The sequence below is a fragment of the Ciconia boyciana genome, chromosome 7 (assembly GCF_034638445.1).
Source record: "Ciconia boyciana chromosome 7, ASM3463844v1, whole genome shotgun sequence".
In the NCBI taxonomy this organism is placed as follows: Eukaryota; Metazoa; Chordata; class Aves; order Ciconiiformes; family Ciconiidae; genus Ciconia; species Ciconia boyciana.
In genome coordinates, this window is record NC_132940.1 from 10,366,394 (window position 1) to 10,382,311 (window position 15,918).

Here is a 15,918-nt window from a genome sequence, read left to right on the forward strand (position 1 = left end):
AACTTTCCTAAAGGCTGGCAGCTAGAAACTGCCAACCGGTAACGACAGTTGGCAGCTCCAGTCTGAACTGAGGTTTTTTTCCATTTAACTCTCCCATTCTCCCCAGTTCAGCCTGGGCAGCGGCACACACATGTCCCCACTGTTGTAAGACACAGCATTTTGTACAAGACCTTGGAACTCCTTCATGAACCACCTCTTCTTATTACGAACAAATGTTGCTAGTGGGGAATATCTTACACTGAGGCAATCCTCAACTGCATGCTTATGGTCTTCTCTGCCTGCCCTCACTCCATCAAATTGGCACCTGTTGGGCAGGGATTTTCTGTTCAAGTCTCCCACTTGTGGGAGAGGTAAGCCTGCTCTGGGGCAAGCTACCAGAGCCTTGCCCCATCAGTCAGTCCCCAAGGAGACGCTACAACCTCAGGGTGAGGTTTCAGCAGAACAGTTTGGTCTATGTAGTTTCACCAGCAGAAATATACCTACCACTGCTGGAAAATCCCCTGCTTTTCTCATCCCTTTCAGGCTAGCTCTGCAAATCGTTCCAGAGCAAGGTTTCAACTTCAGCATGTTGTTTACTGGAAACCTACACGTGAATAAACAACCCATTTTGTGACAAACCTTTATGCAAAATGTGAACACTTATTTTAAAATAAGCCTGGCAGCAATCTCTCAGTTTCTTTTATAAAGAATATTATGCTGTGCCAATCTCCTTTAAGAACACAGTCTCAAGTACAGTACATAGGCATGTGCTGCAAAGCAGCAGAATGGCATTCAAGAAATCAGCTGGTGACTGAGCAAGGAAGCATGAATAATCAAGACAAAAAGCATCTCCAACAGCAGCTGCGCAATAGGTTTGTGTTTCCTAGTCCACTTCAAGTCCCCTTTCTTTCACAGATGTGCCAAATGAATTATCACTGCACAACTATATGAATAGAGTAATTTGATAAACCTATACCATGAAGAAAAGGTACCAATTCCACAAGCACTTGCCTGATCTTATCCTGTGCCTAACAAAGTCTTCAGGACTTCAGTTTTGATGGTGAAAACTGAACTTTTATACACACACCTGGGTGTATGCAGCCACGCAAGGCATCTAACACTAATAAATACACACTTTATATAGACATATATGAAAAATATCGCTTGTGACAGATAACTAAGCCAAGCACTCATATTAAGCCACAGAACAAAGTTTATTGGATCTCCTCAAATTGTTTGTACAGTTTTGCTGCTAAACGAACACAACACATTGGCATATTGCCTTTAATCTTTATTTCAATCATAAGACCAACTTGAAAGAATTGGTAACACATTTAATGGCATCTTCAATAAATAAAATGACACAAAAAAAATCTAGTCTTTGCACAGACACATTACAATCCACTCCAAATTCAATATTGCCAAAACATTTTTTCCTAAAAACTTGCTCCAAAGGGTTTTTTTCTTTGTTTCAGCACTTCAATACACAGAAAAGTATATGATGAGAGAAAACAGATACTCTATTCTGAACAGAACTTGCAAAAACCAGTAACTTAGAAACAAAAGATAATTAAATCTCTCTAATTAGATTAAAGAATCCTGTTTGAAGTCTTTTTGGAAAAACCCTGATTCTAACCTTCATATCAAAACATGCAGTTTTGCTGGATCCTATCCTATGTCAGCATACTTATACAATAAGAATTGAATTTCATGATTTTTTTCTTTTTTTTTTTTTTTACGGGGAAATTCATAAAGCGAAAGCATTAGCCTCCCACACTCACAAAAGTAGTCATGGTCCATATATTCTGCAGTAGTAAACAGCTATTTGTGCTCAGTCCTTTGTTTGAACTCCTACCATACTGGAAAAGATACTGTAGTTTACCCTTTGTTTCTGTACCCAGCTCTTCCCCAGTCCAGCAGCCTCAAGAACCTCAGCGAGATGAGAATTCATGCAAACACAAATCTGCCTGCACAGATCAGATTGCAGCATGAGGACCAACACGTCTGATTCTAATTAGAAGCTAGGCTTAATTTTAAAGCTTTTCCTAAATAGAGAAAGTCATCAATAAAGAAAAGCCGAACCCCAAGATTTCCAAATTGCAATTCCCTGTAATTTGCAACATCTATTAGCAAATCACAAACCAATTACAGTGTCAGTTAATGTAGGAAGAACCACTCTATCACTAAAATTAGTTAAAACACTCATCTTCAAGCCTTCTGGAGCCTTCTTCAGTGAAAGCTCAGGGCATGCAAGGAATGCATGGTTGGGCCCCCACAGACCTATGCATATTATATAGGGGAGAGAAAAGGTTACTTTAAACAAAAGGCAGAATTACACCACATCTGTGCAAACATTTAAACCAGTTTGTTTCAACCAGTTATCTGCTTATCCCAACTACTGCTGCTGACTGTACTTGGCTAATTCAAGAGAACGTGATGAAGCAGGACCCAATCTGTTTAAAGGAATGGAACTTTTTTCTGCAGGTATCTTCCCCTCAGCTGACCACACCATAATAAAAGTGCAATAATTTACAATATTTTCAAACAAACAGCCATTAAAATTATACAATTTTAGGGAAACAAATTCACTAGTTTAACCATAAAAATATTTCCCCAGGTAACAAACCTTAAAGCATTCAGTAACACGGTATTTCAATAATAATAATAATACAGAAAATCCCTTCCACTTGTTACAAAAGACAGAACTGTTAGAAGATTTTGCTTATTGTACACTATTTAAGAATTTTGCCATCTTGTGAAGGCCATGCTGTAATTAAGAATATAACTATCATTTAAAATAAATGAGTATGGAAATACTGACCTGACTTTGAAATTATACTCTTAACCTTTTGCAAATGAAGACAAGGTAAAGCCCAGGGCCATGTCATTCAGGTACTCAAGAACTTACAAGACAGTTTACATCCAGAGTCATAAGAAAGCACCACTTTCCATAAAGTACTTTGTATGTCTATTGCTGAACAGCATATTAAATAGTTCTGTGAGAACTGCTAAAACAGGTTCTCATACTAACTGTAGCTTGACTTACAGAATTCAGGTTTGGGGATAACAGGGAACGTTGTGACAAAATTATACTCTGAAAAGATATCTGCTAAATTTGGTCCAAGCATCCGAAAAACAAACAAGGGCACACGGGCCCCTCAGTGCTTAGTGCTGCTGTTTAGTTGATCCTTAAAAAAATAGGTGTATGGCAATAAGGAATAAGAAGGGCTGCCCATGACAGGCACAGAACTGTGACAGAATAAATAGTCTTTTCAGAGAGATGTTTTAACTGTGGTTTTGCCATGTGAGTAACTGAACTTGTACTAATGGAGAATCCTGAAATTTGTATACTATAGCCACAAGAAATGATTTCCTATTTAAAAAACAGATCGTTTGTAATTAACTGCTTTTCCAATCATCATTAGATATGTGAAAAACAATTAAAAAAATCTTTTAAAACAATTACAAAGAGTGGACTGCAGTAGCAGCTATTCAAGCAAGATTCAAGCACAAGTTTAAATGAACTTTCAAGCTGGGAATTAGCCTTCTTTGTCAAAAATTTGTACAACTTTTTCAAAAACCTAAAAAGAGAGAGAGAAGAATATTAATTTTATGAAGTGTTAGTCAAACAGTTACTTCAAGTTAAACCAGCACACACAATAATTGACAGTATTTAAAAAAATATATAGGTTTTTCCTTAGAACATTCACAGTAATTCTTTAATAGTGAAATTGGCATCATATTTCAGAAAAGCAAAAGCTCATGAAAGTGAAAAAGACAAGACACTGTTAAACACAGAAACACTGAAAATGTGTTTAGTCCAGCTCATGTTCAAGCAGAACTAATTGATTTCTTAAAGTTATTTATATCTTAATCAGTTCTTCAAGAGTAAAAATAAGAGTTCCACAACCTCCCTCAGTAATGCATATCAGTGCTTAATTAGCACACTAACCACACACACATCTTAGAAGAGTGCCAAAAATATGTATCCTGCCACTGTCATCCCCATGGTTTTTTGGCTTATATACTTACTTCATCAACAGATTTAGAGGCATCCACTTTTCTGACTTTCCCCATTCTCTCATACAAATCTATTATAGGCTTAGTAGACTGCAGATATGTATGAATTCTAGGAGAAAGCACAGGGGAAAAAAGCATTACATAGTAAAATATAAACAGAAGGGAACTGAAAAGTTTTGAAGATAGTACCTCTTTTCCAGACTCTCCCGATTATCATCACTCCTACCACTGCTTTTTCCTCTTTCAAGACAGCGGCCAATACATATCTACAAAAAACATCAAAAGGATGATCATAACCAAGAACACAAGGTGCTATCTTGCAAGCCGGAACAAAACAAAAATCCTGAAAATCTAAATAGGCCTGACAAAAAATACTGTCCAGATCTGGTGGATGTAACCAGAATTCACATGGAAAGTTACATTCTTCCAGAGAAAGAGGATGATAGCTTTACACTTCATCAGTTTATTAAAATGGGGGCTCTTAAAATGGGATTGGGGTCAGTGGAAGTAAAAGCAACATCAGGCTCTGTGGTTCGACTGGGTCTCCAACTTGAGCCATTTAAAGAAGAAAATTACCTGATTTTCAAGGATGTGTTCAGACTTTCTGAAAAGCAGCATGTCACGTTAGACTACTAATATATGCCTGCACTGAAAGAAAGTCACTGTATGTTCTCCCAAGAATTTTGTAAGGCTACATACTAAGTTATTGTAAGTTAAAATGTTCTTACTTGACATTGCTATAACAAAGACGTAAAAATCAAAATCTAAATAAAGACTGAAGAACTAACTATAGTTAAAAGCTGCCCAAGGAACTACGTTTTGAAACATAAAGTTAAGTAAGCAATGCTGACACATGTACACTTCATGAACACATTTATCCTACTCGTGCAAGAGGACAATAGTTAAAAATTATTTTTTTCCTACAAAGTACACCCATAGTAAAAAAACATCCAGAAGATCACGTAGGCATCGTTGTCTATTTTTAGATCTAGTAAAAAACATTAGAACCCCCAAATTAACACCCCACCAAGTGAAAAAAATCATTTAATCTTATTTAAGTTTTTAAATAGAAAAAAATAATCCCTCACTTGTTCTTTGAGATTAAAAAATAATTGCAATTAAGTGAAAGAAAAAGTAACAAAACTTCTCAGGAAATCAGGAAAAAGAGTAAAAGGAAGAAACTCAACTTCAGGTGCTGGGATTCTCATAGCAGTTTTTATGCTTCAAGGGCACTGACATATTAAAAAGACAGCATATCATGGCACTTGTTAAATGAATATAATGTATCACTGTCAAAATGCCCTTGTAATCTAATAACTTGCTGAATAAAATGTTGATTACTGGCTATCCTATAGCACAGCTCATAACTATGAAAATAAAGACTGCTGCTGCCAGCACTTTAGAATTAAAGCAGACTGCTATCAAGTTCATTTTGGACTAAACAACAGTTACTAAGAGTAAACAGAGTAATGTTTTCTGAAAATTAACCAAATAATTTTGTATAATGTATTTAAAGTTTTTATAAATTTTCCTTAAGAATGCAATTGCCTGAAGTACTTCAATATAATTTATTCGCACATGATTATACCAAGTGCAATTAGCTGCCTGCTATTTCAAAAACATGCAGTTTTTCATCTGCAAAAACACATCGCCAAAAAATCCCTGAAACTCACAGACCAAGTTTTCCTTCTACTCTTACGGTAGTTCACTCACCACCTGACAGAGTTTTATTGTTCTTCTTGACTGATTCTCACAATATAGCAAGAAAGGAAGCTACAGAATAACACACTTCATTACCTCATTGTCACAATCAAAAAAGAGAACAAAAGAAACATCTGCCTTTCCATCCATAGTCTTATTCCAGCCTTGAAGATTATCTTCATTCCTGGGAAATCCATCAATCAAGAACTTGTTCTTCTGGGAATTGGCAGCCATTGTTTGATCCATAGCCTGATAAAAGAGAAATTCAATTCATGATCTCCTGCACATACAACCATTTATCTACTTAAGAAATTACCCCCAAAATGTTGACATGGTAAGTTGAGAAGCATTTATTTTAGGATTACTGCAGATTTACAAAATGTATTTTTGTTTCACTGTCAATGCACGCTAACTAATTCACTGATGCACCAACATAGCCTTCTTTCAAACTGAATTTACTATTTCATAAAGCTCAAAATCTCATAACACACAATCCCAGCTTTAAAGTTGATTTTCTACAAGATACTGGAAAGTGCTGTTACACAATAAGATGCCAAAACATCCCTGATCTAGAGTTAATTCTAATGGAAAAACTCCAGACAAATTCAGTGCCACAAGCAACAGAAGCCTTTTCTGTCTCAAAGGAGATACTCCAGTTGTTTTCCTGGACATCTAGTAAGGATAAAGGCTGGAGCTTTTCCTTCCACAGGAACATTAGCAGGTGCTCCTCTCCTTCACGTGGATATCTATTTTGATAAAACTTACAGAAACTTCGTACCTTTAAGGCCTCTACCCTCCAGTCAAATATGACTGAGCTGACCAAGAAGTCCAAAAGCTATTTAAGGGAAATAAGAAATACAGAGTTTCACTGATTTCCCTAGAGCTACTAAAAAAATAAAATAAAAATAATCCATTCTCACAGATCCCCAGGTATCAGAGGCCATCACCTACTGCCCTCCACCCAGCCAGAAAGAAACATGAGTAACTGCTAAGAGAAGCCCAGTATGTGATACGCACCTATGTGTCTGCCATTTCATACTACTCACACTGGAGGAAAGGCAATTCTTCCAGAATACAGCCACTGCTTTGTTGTTTAGTCTGCAAGAGTAAACCAGCAAGGAAATAGCCCTTTCCTTACCCTCTTCAGCAAGCTGATTGTTATTTCAACCGGTACAATCTCCCCCTCCTTAATGTAGTTCTCAATGAGTTCTCCATACTGTGAGCCTGGCCTTTTTCGTTCATCTCGAAGGAGGTCACCAGCAGAAAGGTGCGTGTAGCCGTATTTCTGAAACGTGCAAAACAAACAGGTATAGAGTCCCTTGAATTAGTATACATGCACAGTTAACCAGTCAACAGTGTCACCCACATTTATCTTTGCATTACAAGAGAAAAATACAGGGAATAGCCTCTTGCTAGTGACGGATCTATTCCGTCTTCAGTGTGTAATCTGACAATACAGCATACCCTGTATGCACAGAAAGCACAGCAGTAGAGAAATTCTTGGGTAAACTGCTCAACAAGGCTTTGGTCAGGCATTCGTGTACTGTTTTCAAAGGTAATGTTGTCATGTTTGGAAACAAGACTGTCTCAAAGTCCCCAAGGTGCTTCCTGAAATGTTACACTGTGCAATGAGACATTTAACAATCAGCAAATTACATACAAGCTATACCCCATCCTAATAGTTCAACGACTTAAAAATTCTCAGTGGTTATCAGTTACTGGGTCAAGTCTTCATTTACAAAGTGAAAAAGTTGAGATAGTGCCTTTTCTTGCTGTATTTATGCAATAGGTTTGTAATTTTATCTAATTACCTACTTAAAGAGAAGCACATGAGGTGATTCCAGGTCCTTTGGAGCTGGAGGAATGTTTCAAGCACAGCACGAGTCAGAAATCTTTACGCTCCCATTGTGGTTCTGGCACCAACTTCCTCCTCTGCCTTGGTCAAATCACTTATAACTCTGCATCTAACACCGCAGCTACGCAAACATGCACTCCTCCAAACCCAGCCCTGCCTGCCTGCCCCTGCTACCTCCTTCCCTGGGATGAACGTGACAAACTCAGAGGGCAGCCCTTGGGGGAAGCTAGTGCCTTCTCGTAACGATGATGTGGCAGATGAAGGTAAACAGCTACACTGGTGCCACCCTATGTCACGCCATGTACAGTAAACAGAAAGAGAGCAGAGAGATCAGGTCTAAATCTATCAATTTGATACCAGGATGCAGGAACACAGCAAACACCATTACTCTCTTCTTTCACCTCAAACTACATCTAAAAAAAGTTGCCAATGCAAAATACCAATGAGAAGTATTTATTGCACTTGAATTTCTCAGGCATTTACCATCACAAATAGACACCTAGTGCAAACATACAAATGCCCTCTTACCAAAGAGAAATGCATTGTTATAAAGGAAATTTCAGAGCACAAAACAATCATTTTCTCAGCTCATTTAACACCACAAGAAAACTAACTAAGTGTACTATGCTTCTTGACCAAATATAGTCCATAAAAGCAGGCAATAAAGACATCTCCTTGGTGATTACTTAAGCTAGCTATACATCCAAAACAGAGTACACCTATACATACTCATCCTAAAGTTTCTTACACAAAACAAAAGCAGCAGCAAAAAACTTCAGGGTTATCAGCTTGGCTGCAGCAACATCCAAAGCAAATTTCAACAAAGGTGCCTGAACAGCATAATAATGTGACTACACACTTTTTAAGGCTGTGAACTTGGGATTTAAAAACTTGGCTACTGGACTAAGTACAACAGAAATATTACACAACCCACTAAGTGACTTTAAAAACATTTCAGTTGCTTTCCAATTTCACCCACAAAAGCGTGGAAAGTTAGTTCTGCCATAGTCATAATTTAAGAAGGGATATAATTACCTAAATCTCCAAAACTCTACACAGCTGGCAAAAAAAAGGAAGCAAGATTTTGCTCTAAATAACTGTGAAGAAAAAGCTCCACAGACATCTTCTATAAGCTCACTGTACTCCTGCTTTAATGTGTATTGCATTTGGATATGCCTATTTAATTGCAAATCTAAATATTAACTATGAACTACAGAAGCCATAAACTAGAATAAATCTTTCCTTACAAGCAAGAAACCTTACTCTGCTGAACCCTAAATTAACATGTAGTTCTTCTTGCTAGAGTTAAAGAATGATGATATTTTTAACATCAAGTTTCTACAAATGAGAAAAAAGGAGGAAAATATAATCCCTTTGGTTTTAGAGGATTACCAAACCATTTAATTTTCCTTGGCATTTCCCTTTTCATGCATGAAAACAAAATTGAGTCAGACAATTTTTGGAATTCTCTCTTTTGCAACAGCAAACCAAAATAGTTTTTAACGGCTGAACAGGAAAGTAAAAGATAGAAGTGTTTTAAAGTGCTGTTGTATAAATAGACATGTTTTAGGTAATAGTAAATTGTATTCTAGAGTAACCTTCAGAATGGATTAAACAGGCAATAAGAAAAACAAACCTCTCCTTCAGGGGCAAAACACTTATTTGTTAACTGTACTGAGTCAAGAGCCAAAGAAAACATGTCGGTTTAAACAATGCAAACAAGCACAGAGAAATGCTTGGCTGCTGCTCCATACACAGAAGGCTTCAGAGAAGCAGTGCTCACGCTGCTCTTGCCAGTTTTAATTAATGCGTACAGGGCACAAAGTTTTCTTTCATCTTAGGCGAGATAAACCCTCAGCAAGCATCCTGAATTGGAGAAAATGGTCGCATCCCCAAGAGCTCGCAAAAGAGACTGTGATGTAACTGCACAAAAACCAGGGCAAAACATTCGTGCATCTCGCCAAGGTTTGCATTGTGCCAGCATGACTTTCCAGCAGTGCCAAGTACATCTTGATGCAATCCCCAGAACATGACTTGTCACAACTATTGCCTAATTCTTCTCCTCTGAAATCAGAAAGGGAGCAGGACTGTGGCTGCCAAACAATGAAAAAGCAGTTTCTCCAGTTCTTGAAGGATGCATATATGCTAGATTCATAATGTCAGACTGAAAGGAAGACTTGAAATAGAAACTAGGTTAAAAACATTTTCCTAATACTTGGATGCCAAGAACCTAAAACTTGGACAGGTTTTTAGGTTACAGAGAAGAAAAAAGAAAATATAGAATTAACTATCCTAAAACTTTTTTCAGAGATAATGTTTTCTGCTATGCTAGCGGACTGGCGTGCTGTTCCGTAAGAATAAAAAAAAAAGACTAAATCAGTAAGTTGCTATTACACAAGTTCTCATTATTTTTAAAACTATTTTTATATCTGGAGAACCATACTCCAAATCTCTTACAAAAATTAACTGTGAATGAAAAAGATAAAAATCATCTGTCTTTAGCACCACTGTAGACCTGTGCTTTAAAAAAAAAAAAAAGAAATCCCAGTGATGTGGAAAGGCAAGCTCAAGTTTCCATCAATCCCACCGTGGAGGTGTTACTCAGAACAGCACTTAGCAGTACTGTGTAGAGCAGAGCAAAACATTGCTCGCTTGTTTGTCTCACAGTGGCCTGGTAAACCAGTCCCCATTCAGCAGGGCAAACGGGTGTGCAAGGCGTATGTTCCACATCTCCAAATTACAACCCGAGACTGCAGCCTCCCTGGGATGCCCTTCCTATAGCCCCCTCCTATAGCCACTTCTAGCTTTCCTCTGTCAGCCAGGATTTGCAACTTCCACTCCGCAGACAGAACATGCTTTGTTTTCAGTAAACACAATAAATAGAGGAATACAACTGAAAATACATGAGTCATTCTGTGGTAGACTTGAATAAGGCGGAGTCTGCCCTAGCAATCTTCTCCAGGCAGTAAGAAAGGATCAGCGGTGTGCAGCAGCTGCTGCTGGGGACTCCTTATGCAGCCAGCTTTCGAGGGGCACAAGGTTTATTTCTGATCCAGCCCTGTGTGGTCCAGCAACACATCTCTCCACTAAACACACAGCTTGAGACTTCCTTAAGTGAGCAGAAGCCAAGAAAAAGCAAGAAAAACACAAATCACTGCTTTGACCTTGACTCCTATCTTGGCTTATCATTGTTACTCTGAAAATGAAAGTTACAGGGCTTAAGATTTAAACAAATAAAATACAAACTTTTATTGCCCTAGTTCTGACCTGTCATATCTTGGGCAACCTTAATAAACAACCAAAATTTGCTCCGTACACCATTCAAGAACTAGGTAAAATAAAAATAGAACTGTGCAAAGCCTGCAGCCTTCGTATTTTTTTTACCTAAAAAGCTTTTGTTTGTCCTATTAGCAACTAGCACATGGAATTAAAATTTTGGGGTATAAACTATAATGCAGTAATAGACCTTCTGTCTGCTTATTAAAAAAAAAAATTGAAGACATTTTCTTAGTTTGAAATATGTTCTTGCCTCTGCGGGGGGAAAAACAAACAAAAAAACACATTAACAAAACAAAACGCACAAAGGAGATCCCCCTGACAGTGCCCCCAGGGAAGGCGGGGGGCAAACAGAGCACCCCAGTGCTTCAGGAATGCTGAGCTCAATAAAAGGCACCCAGTATGCTTGGAAAAGTCCAAAATTCAATGCCCAGTGTTCTGCAAAATGGAAGTATATAGGGATAAATCTTCAGGGGGTAGATTTAAACGATCACTCACCATGTTTTAAAAAAAGCTCCAAAGTTCAGAAATATAAACTTATATTCCAAAAAACAACTATGAGAACTTAAGGCTAAATAGAATACTAATACTTGGCACTCTTGAAAGAGATTTCAGAACTTGAGTTTAAAGCAAACTATTTTAAAAACATTTTTATTTCAAGGAAGTTAACACTGTCTCTTAACGGACTTCCAGAAGACAATTAACACATGACAGCAAAACCTAAATCCACTGCTACTTTCAGGGGAGTGTTTCTGATACAATGAGCTCTTCCTTGCATTGTTTTCTTCACCCTAGCAAATCTCTTTATCATATCTCCCAAAGCAATTTAACACCTTTTTCCATTTTGATATTAACTTATGCTCTTATATAAGGAGAAGGCTCAGCATCCCACCTTGTGGAATTAATTTTAGATTTAGCTACAGGATAGGGCGGTGGTGGAGGTGAATTATAGTTTAGGTACACAGAGAGGGATGTCTTGCCTACCCCAAATCCCTACAGAATCACCTTGCCAAAACAAGCAAACAAAAATACAACTCAAATCTTGCTTGGAATAAAACCAAGTAATTTAGTTATTATTCTTCTCATCAACCAAAGAGCTTTGCATTTTAGGCAAAGGTTATAAGGATTTAAAATTTATTTACATACATGAAAGCATATTTTGTGCAGATTTGAAGAACACATTTTCTTCCTTGACTTTACTATAACCAGTTTATAAGCAAAGTTCAGAAGTCAGCAATAAAACACATTCATTTTGCCCTACACACACATAATAATCTCACAGTCACAGAAGATACAAACACTGTGGAAAGCATGAAGGTTATTGCAGGAACCTGCATTCAAATGACATAATTCAACTACCTGGTCAAATATGCTGCCTCTCACGACAGCTATGCAACAGTGCCAAATGATGGCAAGCTCCACCTAACTGAGCTGAGGAAGGTTTCAGGAGTTAATCTGCAGAGCTGGAAGGGAGAGGATAAGAACTTGAGGGAATTCTGCTTCACCCTTCCTAAATAGGAGGAACTGGTCCAGAGCAGCAGTTCTGCTGCATTTGCATTTCAGTGACAATTCTGTCAGTCTGTGGAACATACATGAGTCTTCCCTCTGTATCGGAGAAAACCAGCCTGGTTCAGCTGTCTCCTCCATCCTTATCTGCAAAGATAAAGAAACCTCATCACTTACCTGCTGTTCCCTTTCATACACTGTGTCAATACCCATTTCCGCTTGTTATTGTGTCTTCGTGCCTCAAATAATTTCTACATTTTGGTCCAAATTTGGCATGAATACATGCCTTCTCCAGAATGAGGGACTTGAGCACACACATATTGAGCAGTTATGCTTTAGGCTAGTACTCAAAAAATATGTATTTTACCTACAACATGTGATAGCCATCTCCCTTTTCTGGGAATGTAAAGCACAGTCAGCAAAACAATTACAACATTTATTTGAGAAATTGTTCCCAGGTAGTACGTAATACTCCCTTTAACCTACAAAACACAGCTACCCTTGGTTTGTTAATAAAATCATTTAATGCTAAAATCATACAAGATCTCATCTCAGCAAGGTGAGACTTCTCCCACATGTGATGTGCTCTGTCCCAAATCTCTAGTATGAATAGCAACCAAGAAATATTTATAGCTCTTACTGACTTTTTGTTCAGCACAAACTTCAGATTTACAGCAAGATACTGGGTCAGATTCATTCCAAATGTAAAGTAATATTATTCAGTCCATTTACAACAAGGATGAATGAGGTTTATTATTACTCAGCTACAGCCCCTTTTCTCTGTGGCAAGCTGCCAACAGGGTTTAAAATCTGAAAAAAAAATACACCTTTAACCTAAAGGCAGCATTGACTGCATACAGGCTATTCAACTGTCTGCACCAGGGCTCTCTGGGGGGCTGCCAGGGGCCAGGCCAAGGATGTGTGCTTAAAAAAAGTAATGCTCTCCAGTACCTCTGCTGCATTTCATCCACGCTGCCCTGTTCATGTCCCCTTTTTCTAAAGTTTTACAGCAGGCTCGCATCAGTCCAACTCTCCCTTCAACTACCTCAGACCCTCTCTCCCTCAAAGTTTAGCCAGTGGCTCCTGTAGAGGTGTCCAAACGAGCAGGAAGACTGTCCATTGCAGTCAGCAGGTCTGAGTGCTTTCTACTGTCAGCCCACTGACTTCCATTAACTTCTTCCCATGCAGCGAACAAGATTAGCAGAATTAAAGCAAATTTACATTTATTAGTATTTGGACGTCCCTTTCCAGGCTTAGAAAGAAAATAAATACAGTACAAGCAAAGTCAACTTCCTTCTTCCATGTTTAGCTGCAAATACAATTTGAGTAGCAATGACTCATTTGAACTCCTCCTAATAAAGTGGTCTTTATCCAATTATATTAGCCTATCAAGCCAAAGGCATTTATATTTCTAAACATAGGCCAGGGGCCACACAAGGCACTTCAGCCCTGAGGCTACATTAATGGTTTGGTGAAAGCCATTGATGACAGCCTACAAGATTCCCCTACCGTTTAAGCTCATTTGTTTGCTATGTGCCAGGGGCAGAATTTGACCTTACCAAAAAGCCTTTATGAGTACTACGAACCTTTCATCCCACAATTTAATTTCATGAATAAGCCGGTTTGAATGAGAGTCTGTAATTTGAGGTTAAAATCCTTCAGAACTAAAGTCATAATGGCATTTTTCAGTCTGGACCAAATTCGCCTAACTTCATTATACAACACTGAGGACTGGGATATAATGGCAGCGTGGATAAACTGTAACAGCACTGCCAGGGCATCACCAGAATAGACGACACACAAAATGTGCCTGTGCCAGGAGTTGCAAATTTTTTTTCCACCAATAATTTCAGAAACATGGGCATTGCTACAGTTCTTAGTAATTTCTTTCAGTGCGGGTATGGATAAACTTTGATCCTACATGGCTTTCAAGAAGAAAAATATATATAACTGCTCAGAAAAAAAAAAAATGAAAGAAAAAAGAGCTGCTTCAAATCCAACATACACACATGTTTGGAAGCATTCAGCCTTAACTACTTCTGTAATTATCCACCTGAATACAATGCAATTATCCCTGTGGTTTTTGGTTTTTAAAAGGACAGTACTACGCCATGTAGCATTCACCATTCATTCTTAGATACTTGTTCTATCTCAAATGGCTGTAAAAATGTATTTGGAAAACTGAAAAAGTGAAAAATATAGCAGAAAGTCTTCTCAACCTATCCTGTCAGTTTTAGGCTCTTTGAAAAAGAGAGAGCAAGATTAACCATCTATGGGGTCAGGACATCTTTTGACCTCTATCATATTCTGTCATAGGACAAAATTCTTGTTCTATTTTTAACATTTTACTTTCACAACTTAGAGAGATGGCACCAGGTCAGCAAGCCAACACCCTGCAATGTCTACTGTACCAGCTCTTACGATTATGGGACAGGCTTCAGAAGACATGGACCTTGATCCCACACATTTGAAGTCAATGTATTCCCAACCACTGTAAACCATCTCACCTCCACTCCCAGGCCACAAAACTGGCAACCCGAGGCGTGCAGGTGGCAGCCCCGCAGTCACCTACGTGGCTACGCAGACGTGTACAGAGCCACCCACTCTGGCCGGGCTGCAAGACTGGCCTGAAAGACCAGCCTGACAACGTGTCACCACCCAGGCACTTCTCCAGGGCCATGGTCATGCCCCTCTACCAAGGCGCAGTGGGCAACCAGTGCTCCTGCCTGAACCACTGCCGTTAATGCCAGGCTGGGGCGGCCTCCAAGCCCTGGTCCCACTGCCCAGGGTGGGTGACAGTGCAGGCAGACACACCGGTGGGGTGGGATCCCGGGCGGCCGAGGGAAGAAAAGGCAGGAGAAGGAAAAAGGCCGGGCCCTGGCTGGGCCGCCTGACAGGGGCTGGAAGGTGAGCTGAGGGGCCGGAGTGGGGGCTGCCCCCATCCCTTCACCGGTTAACGGGAAGATGTGGGTCAGTTATTTTTATTTTACCGCCTCCACCGAGGCTAGACAAGAGCCCAGACCACAAGGGAGATGCGGGGCCCGCCGCCGGGCGAAGTCGGACACATTTCCCCAAGCGACCAGCCCCTGGAGAGGCACGGACCCCTCCGAGGGTGGCCTACAACTCCCAGCGTGCCCCGCCGCCGCGCCCGCAGACTCCCCCGCAGCCGGAGCCCCGCGGCACGCCGGGACGCGTAGTCCCGTACACCCCCCCCCACCACCACCACCATTGCCCGGCGGCAGGACCACTGCCCTCACCTCCACGATGCGAGCGCACTGCGTCCCCTTGCCCGCCCCGGGCCCGCCGAGGACGAAGACGACGACGGGCTTCATGAGGAGAAGGAGGCGGCGGCGGAGCAGCAGCAGGACAGCGGCGGCGGGGCGGCGGCCAGGGGGCGGCCGTGGAGCGAGCGGGGAGCGGCGGGCACCGAGGCCAGGGCTGGGGATGGGGCTGAGGCAGAGCCGCCGCCGCGCACCCGCTGCTGAGCTGTCCCCGCCGAGGGAAAGTGCTTCCGGGTCCCCGGCGGCGCGCGCCGACCGGGAGGGGCGGGGCGGGCACGTGCGCGCAGGGCCGGCAGCTGC

At 40.2% G+C, this 15,918-nt stretch overlaps 1 protein-coding gene across 1 annotated transcript; it reads right to left on the reverse strand.

Moving 5' to 3' along the window:
* Positions 1–1,174: 1,174 nt before the first annotated feature.
* On the reverse strand, positions 1,175–15,863 carry CMPK1 (cytidine/uridine monophosphate kinase 1). The gene is made up of 6 exons (XM_072867020.1): positions 15,595–15,863; positions 6,839–6,985; positions 5,797–5,949; positions 4,189–4,265; positions 4,012–4,108; positions 1,175–3,560 (listed from the first exon to the last, which is right to left on the reverse strand). The coding sequence occupies exons 1-6, from the start codon at positions 15,667–15,669 to the stop codon at positions 3,519–3,521; spliced, it is 591 nt and encodes a 196-aa protein (XP_072723121.1). The 5' UTR covers positions 15,670–15,863; the 3' UTR covers positions 1,175–3,518.
* Between the last annotated feature and the right edge of the window lie 55 nt (positions 15,864–15,918).